The sequence below is a fragment of the Chiloscyllium plagiosum genome, unplaced genomic scaffold, assembly GCF_037043375.1.
Source record: "Chiloscyllium plagiosum isolate Xiang-an unplaced genomic scaffold, Cpla_swu_hap1 HiC_scaffold_37, whole genome shotgun sequence".
Classification (NCBI taxonomy): Eukaryota; Metazoa; Chordata; class Chondrichthyes; order Orectolobiformes; family Hemiscylliidae; genus Chiloscyllium; species Chiloscyllium plagiosum.
In genome coordinates this window covers 25,667,753-25,682,865 of record NW_028270175.1, presented here as the reverse complement: position 1 = coordinate 25,682,865, position 15,113 = coordinate 25,667,753, and the positions used below count along the sequence as shown (strand labels likewise).

Sequence of the window (15,113 nt, the reverse complement as noted above, 5' to 3'; positions counted from 1 at the left end):
CTTTCCAACAGGCCAACTCGAGGTAAATATGAACCCCATTCAATTAGGATTATAGAACAGGAGAAGGCCATTCAGCCCCTCAAGCCTGTTCCACCATTCAATTAGATTATGGCTAACCCGTGGCTTTGCCTGTCTTTGCCTAATTATCTATCTCAGATTTAAAATCAACAACTTATCAGGCCATTTGTGGAATGAGATGATACTATGGCTTTAAGAGATCATTTTGTCCTGGATTGTTTTAAGATTTAAGACACAGGTGCCGAGAAGGGGTATGTTTGACATCCAGGCAGACTTCATTGGGACTTCTCATACAATTCTGTCACAAACATCACCACATCCCACATTGCTCTGGCCTCTGTAAGATTCTGTCCAATTTTCCACCAATGATATTGTCATCTTACATTCCCTCAGGATAATCTATGGTCTACCATTTTGTGTTAAGCCTTGGCTGTCTCCTGTCTCTCACTGGACTCACCTCTTACATTGCCCTCTGAAACCTCTGCTCACTCCATCTCTTATCTACATCCTCTCCACTCCTTTACTCTTACCTCCTCTCTTTCCATATTTCTTGCCTTCCCCATCTCTCACTCTCCACATATTTCTCTTTCTCTATTCTCAGTCACTCACTCTTCCTGCCCTTCCCTATCTCTACCTCCTCCCTCTTCAATTCATTACCACCACAGGATTAATTGCCTTTCATTTAACTGATGCCTGCAGTGTCAGAATTTCTCCCTTCCTGTTCCCAGGCCTTGCTAAAGAGAAGACACATTTTGTCAAAGATTTTCATCTTGTACTCATCAGGCCATTTTGCAAGAATATCAATTCAAGGGTAAAACCAACATTTATGCTGCATGAGAGGAGAGTCCTGGTCAAGGCATTGTCTTGGAAATGCACTCATGAACGCAGATTGACAGTTAACAGCCACATTTTGTTTAAAATGTAAATGAGACCACCTCATGCAGGCAGAAAGAACACGTACACATACTACACATGTTTCAACTCAACAAAATAAGTCATTGTCATTCTCAGAGCAATGCCCTAACCAGTCAGAGTTAGCCAACCCAGGTTCATAGAATCACTATGGTGTGGAAGCAGACCATTGAGTCCACACCGACCCTCCCAAGAACATCCCACCCCAGACCCACCTCCCTACCCTATCCCTGTAAACCCCGTATTTTCCATGCCTAATCCACCTAGCTTGTACTTTGCTGGACACTATGGGCAATTTAGGTGCCATTCCACCTACCTTGCACATCTTTGGACTGTAGGAGGAAACCCATACAGACATGAGGAAAACATGCAAACCTTACACAGTCGCCTGAGGGTGGAATCAAACTCAAGTCCCTGGCATTGTGAGGCAGCAGTGCTAACCACTGAGCCACCGTGCTGCATTGTGCTAAAATGTAATCAAAGCCTGGCTGTTAACTGTCAATCATCATTACTGGTTGTATTCTCCACGACAAGTCTTTACCAATCAAAGTCCACTTACCAACCAATTAGCACTCTCCTGTTATACTATATAAATGTTGGCTTTCCCCTTGAATTGGTATTCTTGTGAAATGTCCTGATGACAAAATATGTCTTTTCTTCAACAATACAGAAGCTCTGTACTGTCAAACGACTATCAATAAAGCCAGGGAGGAGATTGCCGATTCTTTGACTCTGATCTTTATGTCATCATTGTTTGAGACTCACAGTTGGTGTGTTGCCTCCCAGGTCCCAGAGTTCATGTTGTCTTTGGTTGTGTTTACAGGACTCTTGAGGGGGAGGGGCAGTAGCCCCAAGTCCTGATCCACATAGACACCAACGACATAGGTAGGAAGGGATTTAAAGCAGAAATTAAGAGAGCTAGGGTGGAAGCTTAGAGCTAGAACAAACAGAGTTGTTATCTCTGGTTTGTTGCCCATGCCATGTGCCAGTGAAGTGAGGAATAGGGAGAGAGAGAGGAGTTGAACACGTGACTACAGGGATGGTGCAGGAGGGAGGATTTTCGATTCCTGGATAATTGGGACTCTTTCTGGGGTAGGTGGGACCTGTACAAACAAGATGGTCTTCACCTGAAACAGAGGGGTACCAATATCCTGAGGGGGTTTAAACTAATTCAGCAGGAGGGTGGGAACCAAAATTGTAGTTCGAGTATACAGGAGATTGAGAGTAGTGAAGTCAGAACTATGGTTTCAAGATCGCAAGAAGGCACCGGCAGGCAAGAAGTTGGTTTGAAGTGTATCTACTTCAATGCCAGGAGCATCCGGAATAATTTGCAGCATGGGTTGGTACGTGAGATTTCGATGTTGTGGCCATTTCAGAGACATGGGTAGAGCAGGGACAGGAATGGTTGTTGCAGGTTTGGGATTTAGATGTTTCAGCAAGAACAGAGTAAATGATAAAAAAGGGGGTGGTGTGGCATTGTTAGTCCAGGACAGTATTACAGTTGCAGAAAGGACGTTTGAGGACCCTTCTACTGAGGTAGCATGGGCTGATATTTAACTTTCCAAATATTGGCTGGGAATACTATAGTTCAAGTACTTTAGATAGGTCAGTTTTTGTCCAATGTGTGCCGGAGGGTTTCCTAACACAGTGTGTAGACAGGTCAACAAGAGGTGAGGCCACATTAGATTTGGTACTAGGTAGTAAAACAGGCCAGGTGTTAGATTTGGAGGAAGATGAGCACTTTGGTGATAGTGACCACAATTCAGTTATGTTTACTTTAGTGATGGAAAGGAATAGGTATATATCGCAGGGCAAGAATTATGGCTGAGGGAAAGGCAATTACAATGCGATTAAGCAAGATTTAGGATGCAAAGGATGGGGAAGGAAACTGTAGGGATGGGCACAATTGAAATGTGGAGCTTATTCAAGGGCCAGCTAGTGCGGGCCCTTGATAAGTATATACTGGTCAGGCAGGGAGGAAGTTGTCGAGCACGGGAGTTATGGTTTACTAAGGAGGTTGACTCTCTCCTCAAGAGGAAAAAGAAGGCTTATGTTACAATGAGATATGATGGCTCAGTTAGGGTGCCTGAGAGTTACAAGTTAGCCAGGAAAGACCTAAAGACAGAGCTAAGGAAAGCCAGGAGGGGACATGAGAAGTCATTAGCTGACTGGATCAATAAAAACCCTAAGGATTTCTATCGGTATATCAGGAATAAAAAAATGTTCAGAGAAAGATTAGCGCCAATCAGACATATTAGTGGGAAGTTGTGCGGGGAGTCAGAGGAGATAGGGGAAGCGTTAAATGAATATTTTTCATCAGTATTCACAAGGAAAAGACAGTGTGGTTGAGGAGAATACTGAGACACAGGCTACTAGACTAGATGGGATTGAGGTACATAAGGACCTGTTAGCAATTCTGGAAAATGTAAAAATAGTTAAGTCCCCTGGGTTGCTTGGGATTTATCCTCGGATTCTCTGGGAAGCCAGGGAAGAGATTGCCAAGCCTTCGGCTTTGATCTTTATGTCGTCATTGTCTACAGGAATAGTGCCAAAAGGATAGCAAATGTTCAAGAAGGGGAGTAGAGATAGCCCTGGAAATTATAGACCTGGGACCCTTATTTCAATTGTGGGTAAAGTGTTGGAAATAGTTATAAGAGATAGGATTTATAATCATCAGAGAGGAATAAGATTAGATTAGATTACTTATAGTGTGGAAACAGGCCCTTCGGCCCAACAGGTCCGCAACCCACCCAGACCCATTCCCCTACATTTACTCTTCACCTAACACTACGGGCAATTTAGCATGGCCAATTCACCTAACCTGGAGAAAGTGAGGACTGCAGATGCTGGAGTATCAGAGTTGAAAAATATGGTGCTGAAGAAGGGCTTATGCCCGAAACATTGATTCTCCTGCTCCTCAGCCTGCTGTGTTTTTCCAGCACCGCATTTCTCAATTCACCTAACCTGCACATATTTTTGGACTGTGGGAGGAAACCGGAGCAAACCCACGCAGAGAATGTGCAAACTCCACACAGTCAGTCGCCTGAGGTAGGGATTGAACCCGGGTCTCTGGCGCTGTGAGGCAACAGTGCTAACCACTGTGCCACCGTGCCACCCAAGTTGTGATAGACAACACAGTTTTGTGAAGGGTAGGCTGTGCTTCACGAATCTTATTGAGTTCTTTGAGAAGGTAACCAAACAGGGTGGATGAGGGTAAAGCGGTTGATGTGGTGTATATGGATTTCAGTAAAGCATTTGATAAGGTTCCCCACGGTAGGCTACCGCACAAAATATGGAGTCATGGGATTGAGAGCTAGCTGAAAGGAGACAGAGGGTGGTGGTTGATGGGAAATATTCATCCTGGTGTTCAGTTACTAGTGGGGTACTGCAAGGATGTGTTTTGGGTCCACTGTTGTTTGTCATTTATATAAATGACCTGAATGAGGGCATAGAAGGATGGGTTAATAAATTTACAGATGATACTAAATTCAGTGGAGTTGTGGATAGTGATGAAGAATGTTGTAGGTTACACAGAGACGCGGATAAGCTGCAGAGCTAGGCTGAGAGGTGGCAAATGGAGTGTAATGTGGAAAAGTGTGAGGTGATTCACTTTGTAAGGAGTAACAGGAATGCAGTGTACTGGGATAATGGTAAGATTCTTGGTAGTGTAGATGAGCAGAGAGATCTCCGTGTCCAGATATATAGATCCTTGAAAGTTGCTAACCAAGTTGATAGGGTTGTTAAGAAGACATACGGTGTGTTAGCTTTTATTGGTAGAGGGATTGAGTTTCGGAACCATGAGATCATGCTGCAGCTGTACAAAACTCTGGTGTCGCCACATTTGGAGTATTGCATACAGTTCTGGACACCGCATTATAGGAAGGATGTGAAGCTTTGGAAAGGTTTCAGAGGAGATTTACTCGGATGTTGCCTGGTACGGAGGGAATATCTTACGAGGAAAGGCTGAGGGACTTGAGGCTGTTTTCATTAGAGAGAAGGTTGAGAGGCGATTTAATTGAGACATATAAAATAATCAGAGGGTTAGATAGGGTGAACAGTGAGAGCCTTTTTCCTTGGATGGCGATGGCTAGCATGAGGAGACATAGCTTTAAATTGAGGGGTGATAGAAATAGGTCAGATGTCAGAGGTAGTTTCTTTACTCAGTAGTAGGGGCATGGAAAACACTGCCTGCGACAGTAGTGGACTCACCAACTTTGAGGACATTTAAATGGTCATTGGATAGGCATATGGATGAGAATGGAATAGTGTGGGTTAGATGGGCTTCAGATTGGTTCCACAGGTCGGCGCAACATTGAGGGCTGAAGGGCCTATACTGCGCTGTAATGTTCTATGTTCCAATTTCCAATAGTTGCCATATGAACGATTAATAATGCAGAAGGCATGAGTTCAGCTCTTAGGAACTTTGAACAGGATTAGGCCATTCAGCCCATCAAACTAAGTCCACTGATCAATGAGATAATGGTTGATCTGTGAGCTAATTCCATATTCCTGCTTTTGAGCCATATCCCTTTGCCTAACAAATACTTATCTATCTAAGATTTAACACTAACAACTGATCCAGCATCCAATTCCATTTTTGGAAGAGGCTGCCAAACATTTCCGAACCTTTGTGTGTCAAAGTGCTTCCTAACATCTCTTCTGAATGGTCGGTCCTAATTCTTAGTCTATGCTGCCTAGTTCCAGAATCCCCAACCAGTGGGAATAGTTATCTTTATCTATAGTGTCTTTTCCTGCTAATATCTAGAAGACTTCAATCAGAACACCATAACCTTCTGAATAATAGAGAAAATAGGCCTAATTTCTATAATTTCTCCTCACAACTTAAACCCCTGAAATCCTGGCATCATAAACCTACATTATATTCCTTCCAAGGCCAATATATCTTTTCAAAGTGTGATGCCCAGATCTGCTCAGAATAGTCCAAGAGGGGAGAGAGCGTGGTGTTGGAAAAACACAGTAGGTCAGGTAGCATCTGAGGAGCAGGAGAATCGACGTTTCGGGCATAAGTCCTTGATCAGGATTTTTCTGCAGCCCTCACTTTTTCCTACTCCAAGAGGGGTCTAACAAGGGTTTTGTATAACTGCAGTGTAACTTCTGCTTCCTTGTACCTGGTCCTCTACATATAAAGGCCAGTATGCCATTAGCTCTCTTGATTATTTTTTCTACCTGCACGTGACACTTTTAAAGATCGATGCACCTGAACCCTCAAAGTCTCTTTGGACGTCCATTGCACTTTGCAGTTTGAGTTTAGTTTTTAAAATCTGGCCTTAAATACATTGTATCTGTAAAAGCGACAACAAATCTGTCAGGCGGTTGTAAAAATCAAACTTGTTCACTCATGTCCCACAGGGGAACAGGCCTGTTGTCTATGTGACTCCAGTCCTGCACATGTTGGCTCTTGCTATGGGCTTGCAAGTGACTGAATCACATCAAATTGCTTTCCCTTCAGAAATCGGGGATGGGTCAGGAATACCAGGCATGCCAGCTGCTGTTGGTGATTGCTGGTCCACTCCCATGGCATCCAATTTGATTCTGTTATCAAGGACGGCCATAGGATTCATAGCTTTGACCACAATTACAGAAGATTAAAATACCACGCGTTTAAAAAGCCCAGCACAGAAAACGTGACTGTGCTTTTTTCTAGAATATTCTGATAAACCTGTACTGTGGGAAACATTAGGCATCCTTGCCTTATTTCTCTCTTTTTCTAAAACAAAGCCCTGACACTGACAGTGAAGTCCTGGTCCATTGATACATGTAACCATAGCAACAACAGATTGATTTAATCTGCCAATATAGCACAGTGTCGCCTTGCAATTTCAAGACAGCTATTTAACCCCCCAGCTAGAGGGGCGATGGCAAGCATACAATGAGAGGGGCAGGCTGATTCGAGAGTGAGTGGTTATTTTTCACAATGTGGACTCACCTCTGGAAATGCAGCAACCCATGATGAGCAGCGAAGACAGGAGCACGAGTTATCCACTGCTACCTTTTAAAAAATGCAACATATCGGGGGTTTTTTTGTTGTTGTTGGGTTGTATGGTCTTCCCTAGAGTACCTTGAACACAATGCTTGCTGAGGCAGCTGGCTTTGACGTCGGTGGAATCAATCTCGGAGGCCCATTTCTGCACTTCTGAGCTGAACTGAAACACGGCCACAAACACACAGGAACAGGACACCAGGCTGTCACTCTCGCTGCATCTCGGCATTAACTCCTTCACCACCAGGCTCTTGGTTGGATCCAGCTCTTACTTCTGTTGACTATCCTCCTCACTGATCCATTAACCAACCTGTTGCAACACCTTCTTCAATGGGTCGGATTGGTTGGGTCAGCAATGGCGCAACCTGCAGTTGAAGGAGCCATTGCCATCAACTCAATAATCGCTTCGGTAAAGTGGACCCGTGTTCCTAAAAAAAGATTTGAGGTAAAACTACTGAGGTAGAAGCTGAAGGAAAATCCCTCATCACTTCCAGGGATGGAATGCCTCAGAAAAGAAAAGGCTGCCCATTTAATCTTACTATTCAACAGCATTACCACCACAAATCCTTAACCATCAATACCAGGGGGTTACCACTGATCGACCGTGCAAAAGCGGATCAGGAACTGGGATTCTGAGCTGAATAGCTCACCTTGTAAATCCTCGGGATCTCTCTGCCATTGACAAACCAGGGCCAGCAGGGATGGGCTAACAAATTGTTATTGATCCCCACAACTTGGGAATTTTTTAAGAAAAAGGTTTGCATTTTGATAGCACCTGTCACGAGTTCAGGATATCCCATTATATTTTTCAGCCAATGAAACACTTTGGAAATGTAGGTTGTAGATATAATGCAGGCAATGTGGCAGGCGATTTGAGCATAGCAGGCCCCCAAGCCAGCAATGTGATCATGACTTAATGATTTGGTTTTGTTAAAGGGTTTGCGCTCTGATCATAGCAGCACTGGTGGATTGGAGCAGGCGCCCACCTTGGCCATGAAAATGAGCCAAGACCCTGAACTTCAGGGAAGGATAGAAATTCCATTTTTATGCTGCCTGTCATAACCTCAAACCTTAATTATAATTACAGCCAATTGAATATTTGAATTCAGTTGATTGTGTGACTGTGGGGAAATGTGACATTTTACCTTCAACATTATCCCGCAAATAAAGATTTGATAATTCATCGTACAATGTGCTGATTTCTGTTTAGCAATGTTGGTTGAGGGATCGGTTTGGACCAGGACACTGGGGGAACTCTGTTGGCATTCATGGAATAATGGCATGGGATGTTTGATTGAACCGCCAAAGAATTAAAAACTTTTTGTTTGTCTGGGAGCACCGGAACCTATATAGGCACAAGATTTCAGAAAATAATTAGAAGGATGTTGCCAGGGTTGGAGGATTTGAGCTATAGGGAGAGGTTCAATAGGCTAAGGCATTTTCCCTGGAGCATCGGAGGCTGAGAGGTGACCTTATAGAGGTTCATAAAATCATGAGGGGCATGGATAGGATATATAGTCTTTTCCCTGAGGTGGGGAGTCCAGAACTAGACAGCAAAGGTTTAGCTTGAGAGGAGAAGAGACCTAAGGGGTAACGTTTTTACACAGAGGGTGGTATGTGCATGGAATGAGCTGCCAGAGGAAGTGGTGGAGGCTGGTACAATTGCAACATTTAAAAGACATCTGGATGGGTATATGAATAGGAAGGGTTTGGAGGGATATGGGCCAGGTGCTGGCAGGTGGGAATACATTTGGGTCGGGATATATGGTCGGCATGGATGGGTTGGACCGAAGGGTCTGTTTCTGTGCTGTACATCTCTTCAACCCTATGACCTGCAGACCTGTGGCTGATGTTACATTCCTGTATTGCTAACCTGAGCCACGTTCAAATTGGTGTCTGGTAAATAAGATCAAGGAATGAATGCTTGGTTCAATTTCTGATGTGGTAGAAGTAGGTTCCAGTTTGTGTGGCATTGGCACCAGTAATGGGGGAAGGTGGATTGTACTGTTGGTATGTTCCAGACTCAAACTCTCAAACTCAAAACTAGAGAACCTCATAATATGGGAAGTAAGAGAGTGGGCGCAAGACGAGTAATAGTATCTTAAATAAGAGCAGTTATAAGGAGGCAAAAGCAGAGCTAGCTAAAGTGAAATTAAGTTAAAGGATAAGTTAACAAAGGTGCAGTGGCAGACATTTAAAGGGATGTTACCGAATAGGTGCATTCCAGAGAGTACAACAATCTCAAAGGGAGGAGAAAATATCTGTGGTTAACTTGAAAATATAAAGAAAGTATTAAATTGAAAAGAAAGCATGTAATTTCACAAAGTTGGCTGGCAGTTCTGAAGATTAGACAGAAGTTTAAAAAGAGCAAATAATGACAAAAAAGAACAAGGCTTGGAAAATTAGAGCAAAGAATAAGACAGCTAGAAATATTAAAAACGGTGAGACTTGCTATAAATGTTCAAGAATGAGAAGAGTTAACAAAATGGGCATTGGTAGCATAGAAAGTGAGTCTGGGAATTAATATTGGAAAATAAGGAGATGGCAGGTGAATTGAGTGGGTATTTTTCATCAGTCTTCACTGTTAAGGATATAAGTATCATCCCAGACACAACATTAAACCAGAAACTGGAAGGAAGGGAGTAACTTGAGGGAGTTACAATCAAATTTTAAAATATGCAAGTGATACAGAGCAAATTCTTGGAGCTGTGAACTGGCAAATCCCCAGATCATAGCGGACTCCATCCTCAGAGGTTAAAAGAAATCGGTAGTGAGATAGTTTTTATTTTGCAAAATTCTTTCGATTTGCAGAATTCTCCATTCGATTAGAAAATACCAAATGTAGCTTCTTTATTCAAAAAGGTGAGACAAGAGGTTGGAGACTACATGCCAGTTAGTCTGTCAGAGGGAAAATGTTAGAATCTGTGATTAAAGACATTTTCAACAGGGTACTTTAAAGAGTCAACAAAATCAGGCAGGGTCGACATGGTTTTATGCACGAGAAATCAGACAGGATTTTCCGCTGACTAGACAGCCAGTGAGATCAAAGGTTTATGTGAAGGAATTGTCTGGGAAACTGCATTTTCCTCTGGGCACATCCCCTTAACCCCTGAGTTTCCCTGAAATTCTTCTTTTAATTGGAGATTTTGATGGTTCTGATGAAATTAAGTAAAATAGTGACTCAGGAAATGTTAGACTATTAAATACCTAGTCTAACTTCTGATCAGCTGTTCAACTGACCCCATCCTTACCTCATCCCGGCCCCAACCACACCTCCCCCAGATCTCATATACCTTCCAGACCCTGACCTGAGACCTCCTTTGAGAACTGACAAGGTAGTCTGGCGCACTGACCTCTACACTGCTGAAGCCAAACGCCAACTCGAGGACACCTCTTCTTACTGCCCCCTTGACCATGACCCAACCCCCCATCACCAAACCATCATCTCCCAGACCATTCAGAACCTCATCACCTCAGGAGATCTCCCACCCACAGCTTCCAACCTCATAGTCCGGGAACCCCGCACTGCCCGGTTCTACCTCCTTCCCAAGATCCACAAGCCTGACCACCCTGGCCGACCCATTGTCTCAGCATGCACCTGCCCCACTGAACTCATCTCTACCTACCTCAACACTGTCCTATCCCCCCTAGTCCAGGAACTCCCCACATACGTTCAAGACACCACCCACGCCCTCCAACTCCTCCAAGACTTCCGTTTCCCCGGCCCCCAACGCCTCATCTTCACCATGGATATCCAATCCCTCTACACCTCCATCCGCCATGACCAGGGCCTCCAAGCCCTCCATTTTGTACTCTCCAGTCGTCCCCAACAGTACCCTTCCACCGACACTCTCATTCGTTTGGCCGAACTGGTCCTCACAATTTCTCCTTTGAATCCTCCCACTTCCTCCAGACCAAAGGGGTAGCCATGGGCACACGTATGGGCCCCATCTATGCCTGTATCTTTGTTGGATACGTAGAACAGTTGATCTTCCGTAATTACACCGGCACCACTCCCCACCTCTTCCTCCGCTACATTGATGACTGCATTGGCGCCACCTAGTGCTCCCGCGAGGAGGTTGAGCAATTCATCAACTTCACCAACACATTCCACCCTGACCTTAAATTTACCTGGACCATCTCTGACACCTACCTCCCCTTCCTGGACCTCTCCATCTCCATTAGTGACGACCGACTTGACACTGACATTTTTTACAAACCCACCGACTCCCACAGCTACCTGGATTACATCTCTTCCCATCCTATCTCTTGTAAAAATGCCATCCCGTATTCCCAATTCCTCTGCCTCCACCGTATCTGCTCCCAGGAGGACCAGTTCCACCATAGAACACACCAGATGGCCTCCTTCTTTAGAGACCGCAATTTCCCTTCCCACGTGGTTAAAGATGCCCTCCAACGCATCTCGTCCACATCCCGCACTCCGCCCTCAGACCCCACCCCTCCAACCGTAACAAGGACAGAACGCCCCTGGTGCTCACCTTCCACCCTACAAACCTCCGCATAAACCAAATCATCCGCCGACATTTCCGCCACCTCCAAAAAGACCCCACCACCAGGGATATATTTCCCTCCCCACCCCTTTCCGCCTTCCGCAAAGACCGTTCCCTCCGTGACTACCCGGTCAGGTCCACGCCCCCCTACGACCCGCCCTCCCATCCTGGCACTTTCCCCTGCCACCGCAGGAACTGTAAAACCTGTGCCCTCACCTCCTCCATCACCTCTATCCAAGGCCCTAATGGAGCCTTCCACATCCATCAATGTTTTACCTGCACATCCACCAATATCATTTATTGTATCCGTTGCTCCTGATGAGGTCTCCTCTACATTGGGGAGACTGGGCGCCTCCTAGCAGAGCACTTTAGGGAACATCTCCGAGACACCCGCACCAATCAACCAAACCGCCCCATGGCCCAACATTTCAACTCCCCCTCCCACTCTGCCAACGACATGGAGGTCCTGGGCCTCCTTCACCGCCGCTCCCTCATCACCAGACGCCTGGAGGAAGAACGCCTCATCTTCTGCCTCAGAACACTTCAACCCCAGGGCATCAATGTGGACTTCAACAGCTTCCTCATTTCCCCTTCCCCCACCTCATCCTAGTTTCAAACTTCCAGCTCCGCACTGTCCCCTTGTCTTGTCCGGACTTGTCCGACCTGCCTAGCTCCTTTTCCACCTATCCACTCCACCCTCTCCTCCCTGACCTATCACCTTCGTCTCCTCCCCCACTCACCCATTGTACTCTATGCTACTCTCTCCCCACCCCCACCTTCCCCTAGCTTATCTCTCCACGCTTCAGGCTCTCTGCCTTTATTCCTGATGAAGGGCTTTTGCCCGGAACGTCGATTTCGCTGCTCGTTGGATGCTGCCTGAATTGCTGTGCTCTTCCAGCACCACTAATCCAGAATTTGAGAACTGACACCCCACCCAGGGGCCTCCCGCTCCAGCAAATCCCTGGGATCTGATGCACACTTCACCCTCACCCTGGGGACTAAATACAATCACCACGACCTGTGTTCAACACCACCCACATACCACCAAACACTCTTCCTGCCAACCCGAGACCAGGCTGCGATCAGGCTAGACCTGATCCGAGAAATCCCTCTCCCTCCACTGGACCCAGCCAGACTCCACAACGCCGCACCCTCCCAACTTTCCCCACTCCCCAATCCAACCCACTCCCTTTCTGCCACCGAAATGCAAACCTGACCCAAGCCCCAGACCGCATTCAATCGCTCCTGCTCCCTGCTGTTTGATCCAAGCAGACCATCCATTTCTGTCCCATTATCCAATCAGACATAATCCGGCACCCTCAACCATCTCCACTCACCATCAGAGGTGCCCTGACTCCCTCATTGCCAGATCCGAACCCCAATCCCCCAAACACCCAAAACCCACTCACCCCACCATCTGCTGGACCCAGTTTCTCACCCTCTTCCCCTAACCCCCACCTCCACAACCGCCTGACCTTCCCTGGACACAATATCTCTTACCTGGTTCTTGCCACCTGACACCCCCTACCCACTTCCCATGGCGTCCATCCATGTGAGAGCTTGTCCAGCTGGTACCTGACACTGTACCTCCTACCCTGATGGCACCCTCCCTTCCTAACACCCTAGCATCACACTTAATGAACCCATGTGTCTTCTGAGAGCAACTGTCAGGACCTTTAAAGTTTCTGAATATGAGCAGCTGACTGCTGTGGAAAGACAATGTGGTTTGGAAGAGCTCTGTGCTCTCCGAATGTTCGGAATGGAAGTTTACCTCCACATTTCTGAGGGAAACCTGAGCAGAATGTACTCTCAGAAATGTAGAGCACCCTTCCTTCATAAAAAAGACAGGCTGTAGGGTAACCCTGGGTGAGATTGCCACTCCCCAGAAAATCTGGCTCGTCGCATTTACCCAACCAATTGGAGCTCTTTGAGGAAGTAACTTGTGTTATGGATAAAAGAAGAATAACTAATCTCACAGAATCATAAAGTCATACAACATGGAAACAGACCCTTCGGTCTAACCAGTCAGTGCTGACCATAATCCCAAACTCAACTAGTCCCCCTGCCTGCTCCTGGCCCATATCCGTCCAAACTTTCCTATTCATATCCCTATCCAAATGTCCTTTAAACATTGTAACTTCATTTTGCAGAAGACATGTTATAAGGTGCCACTTCAAAGGTTTTTGTGATAAATAAAAGCTTCTGGTGCAGGGTGTAGGAGATTGATCTGGATAAAAGATTGACTAGCTAACAGGGAAAAGAAGAGCATTGCTTATCAATGTTCAACACTAAGCCTCATCTGGGTGGCACGGTGGCTCATTGGTTAGCACTGCTACCTCAAAGTGCCAGGGACCTGGGATCAGTTCCAGTCTTGGGTGACTGTCTGTGTGGAGTTTGCACGTTCTCCCTGTGTCAGCATTGGTTTCCTCCCACAATCCAAAGATGTGCAGGTCAGGTGAATTGGTCATGCTAAAATGTCCATAGTGTTAGGTGCATTAGGCAGAAGGAAATGGGTCTGGGTGGGTTACTCTTCAGAGGGTTTGGTGTGGACTTGTTGGGCCGAAGGGCCTGTTCCAGTACTGTAGGAATCTTATAAACCAGCTTTGTCCTGCAAGTAAAACAAAATTATCTCTCTTAAAAGCTTTGCTTGTCTACTTTCCAAAATTGCTTGATATTTCATTAATTAGCCAGTGAGTCATCAACCATATTCCAAGAAATTACTTGTCCTTGCAAAATCTTGGTAAATCCTTTTCAGTCCAGAATTTCCAAACAATTAAGTACAACGAGGTATTTCCAACAATAAGCAAGGAGTGAAAGATTATTAGGGCTAATCAGATCAGCCATGATTTTATTGAATATCAGAGTGGACACAAAAGCCTGAATGGCCTTTGATTAGATTAGATTTGATTAGATTACTTTACAGTGTGGAAACAGGCCCTTCGGCCCAACAAGTCCACACCGACCCGCCGAAGCGTAACCCACCCATACCCCTGCATTTACCCCTTACCTAACACTACGGGCAATTTAGCATGGCCAATTCACCTGACCTGCACATCTTTGGACTGTGGGAGGAAACCGGAGCACCCGGAGGAAACCCACGCAGACACGGGGAGAACGTGCAAACTCCACACAGTCAGTCGCCTGAGGCGGGAATTGAACCCGGGTCTCTGGCGCTGCGAGGCAGCAGTGCTAACCACTGTGCCACCGTGCCGCCTTCTTTTGCTTCAGATCTTATATATATAAAAACAATCATGTCACCAACTGCAACAACAAATATATGTTAGTATGGAAGTTTTGTTTGAAAAAACAAATTGTCATACACTTCTATATTCAAAATGCCATCACCCTAATAGGTTTTCACAGACTCATGAGGTCACAGCTAAATTGTTGCATGTTTGACTCAAACACATCGTCACCCCTCAAGTAATTCACAGCATGTGAAATTTGTTGAGCTCTGATAAACACATAAATGCAAATCTTTTACGAGATGCAACTGTTTAGTATCAAACTGACACTGTGCACATTAAAGTAGCATCTACTTTGCGGAAAGGTTTAGAACTGTTCTCTTTCCCCTTGTAGTTCGTCATATCCTTTACAGACTCTCACTCCCCCTCGTTTTCCTTCTCTCCAATTTGCAGCCTCTCTCACTCCTTGCCAGTTTCCCTCTCCTT

The 15,113-nt window shown here is 45.5% G+C and overlaps 1 protein-coding gene across 1 annotated transcript in view; it reads right to left on the bottom strand.

The window, feature by feature from the left end:
- The window catches only part of fam131c (family with sequence similarity 131 member C), a 39,483-nt gene extending 31,454 nt beyond the window's left edge, over positions 1 to 8,029 (bottom strand). The window contains exon 1 of the mRNA XM_043675732.2: positions 6,878 to 8,029. Coding sequence (XP_043531667.2) covers positions 6,878 to 6,899 — 22 coding nt within the window. The 5' untranslated portion in view covers positions 6,900 to 8,029. The remainder of the gene's footprint in view (positions 1 to 6,877) is intronic.
- Positions 8,030 to 15,113: the final 7,084 nt, after the last annotated feature.